Raw genomic sequence first — 7,944 nt, forward strand, 5'->3', positions numbered from 1 at the left:
TGGCACACATGCTGGTCTTTCCTCTGTTGGACCTGGACTCTCGAGGATGCTGACCGAGTCAGGGAAGTAGTGCCCCATGAACGCTTCCGATTGCTTGACGCGATTCTGACACACAACTCTGGCAGCCCAACGGCGTCCGGCCCATCTACACGGCAAGTTGATTGTTAGTGGCCTTTCTCCCTCGCTGCTGGGCAAGGTCAAGATGCTCACACTTGAATCATGAACAGCCGGCACACTGTGCCGATGCTTTATTCACTATAAAGATGGCAATTTCTACACGTCGACAGCATGACAGCTTCCAATGTCTGGATTGTTACCCACTTCCACAGTCATTTTTCTGTGGCTGTGTTGCCTCCGTCCCCTTCCGGACACTGCACGATCCCACTGCCTTGATGTGGCACTCTGCTTCAGCAAGATTGTTAGGCTTACACAGACAACATTCGCCTACTCCTTGTGCCTGCTATGCTCTTGCTCTACTTCTCAAGGGCAGACCACAAACGCGTGAACGCTGATAAGAGCATGGGAGCTCTCAGTGCGTCATGAGATAGAAGCTTCTCACTTAGGGCCGCATCATCAAGGACTTAGGGCTGCCTGGCTTCCTGGTGGTTAGGATCAGGCAGATGTCTTCAGTCGTCTCTGGCATTCATCATTGTACACTCTTCACTTGTTGATGTTTGCTGTCGAGTAGACATTTCAAAACAACTCACTACTTTGTTCCTGGTGAGCCCGCGGACGGTCTGTGTCACCGAGCAAGTTGTCAACTCTCGTCAGATTATCTCTGTCTTGTGACAGCTACGTCCTCGAAGAGATGTGACTGAAGCGCTGCTGTCAAAATAAAGATGAGCATCGATTTGGAGGAACTCACGTGAGAAGATCGAGTGTCGTGGTCTAAGTATGTATGGGTCAAGGTTTAGGTTCAGGAGGTTTGTTTACTTTCATCCCATTTCTAAGGTTTTCCCGCAACCTGCCCAACTCCGACCTCTCCCACCTTTCTGCTGAACACTTTGGCCTGCAACCAAAAACTTTCCTCTCTTTTCTTCACCTTCCCTCAGCCGACGCATAAACCATCCTGCTGATCTGCCTCGACCGTTAATCCCAGAGCAGCCAGGAAATTCTCCATCCTCACTGCGATATACCACAGAAGCTCTCTTCGCCAAGCTCTTCAAGCTCGTCGACGAAAAAAGCTTCACTCGCTCGACACTCTCAAATCCTCAAACCTCTCAACTACCAAAACCTCACTTCGTGGACGCACATAACTGCCAAAACCTCACCCCTCTGCGGCGATGAACCACCAGAAATTCACATCCTCCGGAACATCAGACTAATTCACTTCCTGGACTCGCCAAACCGCAAGAGCTCCTCCCTCTGCGTCGAACCACAAGAACTTCACATCCCCCGGAACGCTAGACCTTCCGCACACATGGCTGCCGCAACTCCTTCGTTCTTTGGCTTCTTGGCCACTACCTTGGATGCCGCCATCATTGCTCAAGCGGCTCTCATGGGCATCATTCCACTTGTCACTCGCCATCTCACCGCAGAGGAACGCAACTTCGTCATCCGCAGCGGGGCGATTTTCGTTGTTGCCATCGGGGGTACAAGCACGGTCCATCGCTGGAAGGACCAGCTGCTGTGGTCAGATCGTCGTAGTCTCGGCCACGGAATATTTGACGTGTATCGAGAGGAAGCGGCGGAGGGCGAAGCCTCCATTTCTCCCCAGCAAGTGGTAAGTTACTCACCTCCTCTCTTCCGAAGTCCGCCATTCTTTCTAACATGGTTGCTTCAGGCGCTGGAGGCACACAATGCACAACAATACCGCCCATTTTTTGGCCCGCTCACGGGCTATCCCATCGCCCGACCATTCGGGCTGATGAAGAAAGTAATCTCATTCATATTAGCAAACCAGAAATATCTGGTTGTGAACTATTATAACCCGTACGACGCTATGGCGGGGCTTCTGCCCCGGCCCCGCCACCTTTCGAATATGCTGGCAATTGGAACCCAACACCTGGCCCGAGATTTCTGGCGGCCCCAGCCGCTTCCTGGCGGGGGGTCCAAAACCATCAGAATCATCGATGATCATGGCGTCCACGAAGCCTGGCACGCGGCTGGGTGGACCCAGGCTCAGGACGTACCGGCCCCACCCTAAATGGTGAGGCCGGCGTCTGGAGACTGGGAACCGGGACAGGCGAGGGGTAGTGAGGAAGGCGAGGGCGTAGTCGGGCGCCTCGATGATGCTGGCGGAAAGGTCGTTGTCTGAAATAACTCTATTAGCCCGGCCATTCTGACAAAGAAGGTTGTGTCAGAAGATCGTCGACGCGGGAAGGAGGGTGGTTGTGGTTTGAGGAGGATGTGCCGGGATTTCTGCTATTCTGTTGTTCTTGTTGGGTGTCATGTTGAGGAGACGTTGACGATCAGCTTTGCGCTTTTCTTAGAGCATCTTATAAATGGATTTGTGGCACCGACCGAGAGGACTACCTTTCTGATTGTCTGCTTTCTTGCTTCTTTTTGGTCTGCTTTGCTTGTTCGCTTGTCATGGGCTCATGTAACTTGTGGCACTCGCTCGAGAACCGTACTGTCTCTCATACACGGGTTTGCATAAAAGAGCTGATTCAGCCTTCCCATCAAGAATGGGCCAAGTCCTGTCACTCCCCAGCCTCCCGGGCCTCGGTACCTGGGCTCAAGAAAGACCCCCTTGGCCAAGGCCCCAGCTCGATCTCACGTTTGAAGGACTTTGCCTCTTGGCTTAGCCGTCGGGTTCTTGGGAAAGATGGGTTCGGCATTTATTAACGGCCAGGATCATACATGATGAAAGCCCAATCATAACTCGGTAGGTCTCTTGTGCCAGATTTTACCTTCCTGACAGAATTGCTAATATCCATTTAGATCAGGGAGGATACTACTATGCGTGAGACCATGGGGACGTCCGCTGCCAGAACTAGGTCCAAGCTCTCGGGAGCCATGAAGAAAACTATCACTTGTAACCTCCAAAGCCAGGGGATTTACGGCGTCAATTATATATGCTGTTCAACCTGTCCCGAGAGGAGGCGGCTGAGGGTCAGGCGGAGATTTCCGTCCAAGACAGGGTAGGTGTTGAGTGCTCACCCAACAGCTCAATATCCTTACTCACTGGTACAACCTGGTCGGTATTCTCATTGCAATTACCTGTACCCGGCGTCGCCGCCTCACCATGACCGCCCATGGCCGGGTCATGCGCATGAAGTAACCACCTGTCATGCGATGTCTGACACACTCAACATCGCGATGGGGGAGAAGATCGCACGGTTGTCAGCGTTGTTGATGGTACAGGAATTGCTCATCTCAGAGATGCGGCTGGATCATCTAAGCTTGTTGGCATCCGGTCGCGCAGGTGGTTCAGCTCGCCCAACAAACCAGCTACTCAGTCGAAGTAACTGGTAAGCTGTGGCAATTAGGCTGTCGATCTGCCCGAGGTGCATCAACGTTGAGTGGGCATTGGAACGCAGGAGGGAGGGGTATCAAGACGACGATGAAGGTGACCGCATCAGAGGTGGAGAGAAAGATCATTGCTGGTCGGTGGGCTGGAAAAACGTGGAAAGGTCTGGCAACCGCCCCGACTCATGGCCATGACCTCACACCGTCGGCTCACTCGGCCGGTCGGCGGAAGCCCGGAGAGGCTTCCAAGCCCGGGACTGAGCCGGCAGGGCCGGGAACCAAGAGACAGGCAAAGGATTTTGCCTTCTACGTCGGCTCTCAACAGGAGGTACGTCCGGTCTGGCTTGACTTCCGTCAGCACTCTTCCGCGACAATACTGCCGGCTGACTGAACCCAGGGAGTCTTGGTCAAGCTCCTTGCCACACCGGTTGACTGAGCAATTCCTGCGCAGACTGCGACTTCTCTAACCCGAACACGATCGCCAACCGCCCTACAGACGAGGTTTGGCACGTTCGCTTCTCGCCCAACGGCAAGAGGCTCGCGAGCCGTGGCATCGAAGACTCGGCTTGTGTCTGGGATGTGGAGCGGTTGACTTTACTCAGCCAGCTGAATCCTCAGATGGACTGCGGGATCGGGCAGCCTTTCGTGGTTCCCGGATAGCAAACACCTCGCAACGTGGGAATTTGACCGCACTGCGAGGATTTGGAACACAGATGTGCGTAACGGGTATTGTGTGTGTTCCAAGTTCTGATGCTGACGGGATGTTCCAGGGAACATTCCTCTATACTCTACTTATCTGAGCAACAATGAGCGCCAGTGTTTGATCGAAAGCGGCGCCATCTTTGTCATCGAAATTGGCGGATTCAGCGCTGGAAGGATGATCTGATATGGAGCGACCGCCGCGCCCTCAACAACGGGTTAGACCTGATCGGAAGAGATGGGGGAGGAGGTGTCGAGTTCTGTACAAGACAGGTAAGCTTTCCATCCTTCTCCTTCTCTCCTTGGGAACGGGTTCACTGACCCCTCTCATAATAGCCCCAAGACCACAACAACAATGGCGCTCGGGCCCGGTCCTGTAAAGAAACCGTTCATTTCACCGTGATCAGCCGTGTTAACCGTGAGCGACCGGACACACGCTTCGAGGCCCCGCGGCTTGTGACTCGCCGGCCGCTCAGGCTGGAGGTCAAGAACAAGTGAATAATTAACAACAGCATGCGTTATGATATATAAACACTAGAAGCACACTCGATGATAGGTTCAATCAACATGATCATATATACTTTGGCAAAGTCATCCTGGTCGTTCCTTCATTCTTTCATGTCATTTAACCGACCGCCCCTCCTGCACCAGCAGAGGGCCACCCAAGCTCCTGATCTGCAGGACAGGGCCGTCTGAGCTGGAGCTCAAATCCCCTTCAAGGCATCGAGTTTCATCGGAAAAATCAGAGGATGGTTACTTGGAATCACCCCGCCTGCCCGCACAGCACCCTTCAATCCACCAAGCCAACCAAGCGCCTGCTGCGACGCCGGTTCACCACGTGGACCTCACACCCGGGATGGCGAATGCCATCAACGGCATCCTGGGTATCATGTATCTGCAGATTCTTCCTCCTGTAAATCCGGCTGCATTCCAGGTCATGCAGCCGGAGGGCCCTCTCTCAACCTCGCAGCAGCCGGCGATCCAGTCGGCTGCTCCCAAGCCCCAGGTCTTCCAACCTGGGGCTGAGAATCCTCTATGGGGTTCATAGAAGAGGGAGGCGAGGAGAATGGCATGGACTGAGTTGGCTCAATCTAAAAAGTAACTGAACAATGTGGTTCAATGTAGTTCTGAAGGCTGGCCATCACCATCTAGTCATAAGAATTGAGTTGATCATTATCCAACTTGGCTCTTCCTCTTAACAATGTGTTCGGGTCATGGCGCAGGACATCGCAAAGTAGCCCTTCGAAGATGAAACGGTCGGGTTCACGGACGGACGAGACTCGTCTTTTGGGGGGGGTGGCTGGACTCAGCTACAAAGAATGGTGTGTTCCAGTCCTAGAGAAAGGTCATGATTAGCAACGTTCAACTCAGGTGTCATTGTCTGACTCTATGAATCAAGAGGTGTCTCCAGCAACCAAGTGCCCTGTCAAACCATAGACTCGAGGACCAGGATCAAGTATTATGACGACCAAGAATGGTCCCTTGTTACCCAGATTGACCGACCGCTCGAGTCAATGGCTCGTTGAGGGTGAGCTGATGGAAGGTTTGGTGGCATGGGGTGCTGTACTTGGATCTCAACACAACCCAGGCTGGCAAACCACAAGTTGCGGTATCAGTCGCCCAACCTGAAGTAAGATCTCACAAGGAAAAATAGATGTTCAAGACGAAGCAAGGTGTTGGGAAAGAAGGGAATCGGGTGAGTGAGGCCATTGAAGAGAGGGAATAACCTACATTGCTCCCAACAGGATCACCAGATCGAGGCGCTTGGTCGGTCGCTTGCCATCTGTCCCGCTGTAGATAATCCATCACAAGGTAGCAACGTGTAAGAGGATGGAGAAAGTGTGGCATGTCGAAGGGGAGAGTACTGGAAAGATGGGCTAGAGGATGGGACCTAACAATAGATGAGATAGAAGCAATACAGAAACTTAGTTCAAGATCGGCCATGACTCTAGTTACGTTTATCCATAGACGTCCTATGCTCTTGTAAAGGCTTCTCAGGACAGGTACCCGGATCGTGAGGAATATTGTAAATGTCCATGCTTGGAGGTGTTGTAAGACGCAACATCAGATGGCGGGAGCTGGGTGAGAGTCGTTGTTCAGAAAGTCGGTTTCTCTGGTGATCAGGGCTCAGAAAACCTTAGCTGATCTCGAGCAACATCAGACAAAGAAGATCAAGGCCAAAACCTTGGGGCAGTTTTAGGTTTAACCGGCGAAACCGGCGAGCTCGCCGGCGAATTCGCCGGTGAGGACCCACTTCTCCCCGGGCGCCGGTATTTCTCTCCCCGTCTGCGACCCGACTCCCAAGTTTCCTTTCTCTCCTTTCTTCTCACAGCCATCGCTGCAGCGCCCGCCCCCGAGGAACATCCTCGAGCCACCGCGTCACAGCCAACCTTCTCAATTCTCGCAGAGAGCTTTCACACTCTCAAGCCTTCTTTCCTACCTCACCCTACTTTCCACTTCGGTCAACCATCTTCGACATCACCGCAGACATGGCTGCAATTCATCACCCAAGCTTCGTGGGCTTCCTTGCCACGCCAGTCGATGCCATGATTGTTCTTGAGGCGGCGTTGTCTCATGGGCTTTTTACTGTGTTCCACGCCATTCCCAGCGTCAACGTCTTAGCCTCTATCATCCATAGCGGCGCAATCGTCATTATTCGCAACAAGAACCGTCTTCAGCCCAACTTGGGCGGTGTCGGCCGCTGGAGAGACCTTCGCAAATGGTCCGACCGCCGGACGATGGGGAATGGGTTCTATATTTATCGCGAGATGGCCCGCCCTAACGAACGGTCTTTGACCCCTTTCGAACAGCAAGTCGAAATCAACAACAACCAGCAGCTGGGGCCCTACATGGGCCTGCACATTGGAAGGCCTGGTGCCCTGCACGACGGTCTTTTCAAGAAGACTGTGACCTACGAAGTCGGCGGCAATCAATACACAATCATGAACTACTACCGAGTCACCGACGTCCTCAGGGGTCGTCTGCCCCGCCCACGTCACCTGGCGCCTGGCCTCACAATCAACATGGCCGCCCTGTCAGCCGACTTCTGGCGCGACATCATGACCCCCGACAACCGTTCCCGCGGGAATAAAGTGGTTGATGATGGAGGCGTGAGCCTCGCTGTTCAGCACGCGGGGTGGACAGCCAGCATGGATATTCCTCAGCCTGCCCAGCCCCAGGTCGCCGTCCCGGCTTTGGCTCCTCAACCCCAGGCGGCCGTTCCGACTTTGGCTGCCCAACCCCAGGTGGCCGTCCCGGCTCTGGCTCCTCAACCCCAGGCGGCCGTTCCGGCTTTGGCTGCCCAGCCCCTGGTGACCGGCACCGCCTCCGCTGGACAGCTTCAACCGGCTGGCATCGTACCCAGTGGACAACTCCAGACGGCCGGTATCGTTCCCGGTGGACAGCTTCAAACGGCCAACTTCATTCCCGCCGGATTCTCTCTGGCGGCCAATATCGTGCCCGCCGGACAACCTCAGGTGGCCGGATCGGTCCCAGTCACCCAACCCCAGGTGACTGGCTCAGACTCATTCATCCAGCACCAGATGGACGCCTTGGACTCGTTCACCCAACTTGAGGACGATATGATCGACTGGGCCGCGTTCCTCCAGCTTTAGGCGCCCGGCCCGGCCTCTGAGTAAGCTGGTGTCTCAGAGGACTGATGGATGAAGGCGGTGATGGAAGGGAAGGGTACCTACCCTGCTAGAGCAACTGGGAGTTTGAGGACGGGGCTTTGTCAATGTACCCATTCTCTGGCGTTGTTGTTGTGTGAGGGGGACCGGATTCGGACAACTGGGAGTTTTCGGTGCCGTGGACTTGCCAGAGTATTCTTCGGGT

General features: G+C 54.2%; 3 protein-coding genes across 3 annotated transcripts; all 3 read left to right on the forward strand.

Moving 5' to 3' along the window:
• Window positions 1–1,420: 1,420 nt before the first annotated feature.
• Window positions 1,421–2,146, forward strand: VTJ04DRAFT_519 (uncharacterized protein; the record flags this gene model as incomplete). The annotated part of the gene is made up of 2 exons (XM_069363278.1): window positions 1,421–1,723; window positions 1,784–2,146. The coding sequence occupies 2 exons, from the start codon at window positions 1,421–1,423 to the stop codon at window positions 2,144–2,146; spliced, it is 666 nt and encodes a 221-aa protein (XP_069223129.1).
• Window positions 2,147–3,596: 1,450 nt separating this feature from the next.
• On the forward strand, window positions 3,597–5,158 carry VTJ04DRAFT_520 (uncharacterized protein; the record flags this gene model as incomplete). Its single annotated transcript, XM_069363290.1, has 5 exons — window positions 3,597–3,739; window positions 4,030–4,126; window positions 4,279–4,383; window positions 4,447–4,604; window positions 4,762–5,158. 5 exons carry the CDS (start codon window positions 3,597–3,599, stop codon window positions 5,156–5,158), a joined length of 900 nt encoding a protein of 299 aa, XP_069223130.1.
• A 1,441-nt stretch (window positions 5,159–6,599) lies between these two features.
• Window positions 6,600–7,724, forward strand: VTJ04DRAFT_521 (uncharacterized protein; the record flags this gene model as incomplete). The annotated part of the gene is made up of 1 exon (XM_069363301.1): window positions 6,600–7,724. One exon carries the CDS (start codon window positions 6,600–6,602, stop codon window positions 7,722–7,724), a length of 1,125 nt encoding a protein of 374 aa, XP_069223131.1.
• Window positions 7,725–7,944: the final 220 nt, after the last annotated feature.

Source organism: Mycothermus thermophilus (assembly GCF_041956435.1).
Source record: "Mycothermus thermophilus strain CBS 625.91 unplaced genomic scaffold VTJ04scaffold_1, whole genome shotgun sequence".
NCBI classification, from domain to species: Eukaryota; Fungi; Ascomycota; class Sordariomycetes; order Sordariales; family Chaetomiaceae; genus Mycothermus; species Mycothermus thermophilus.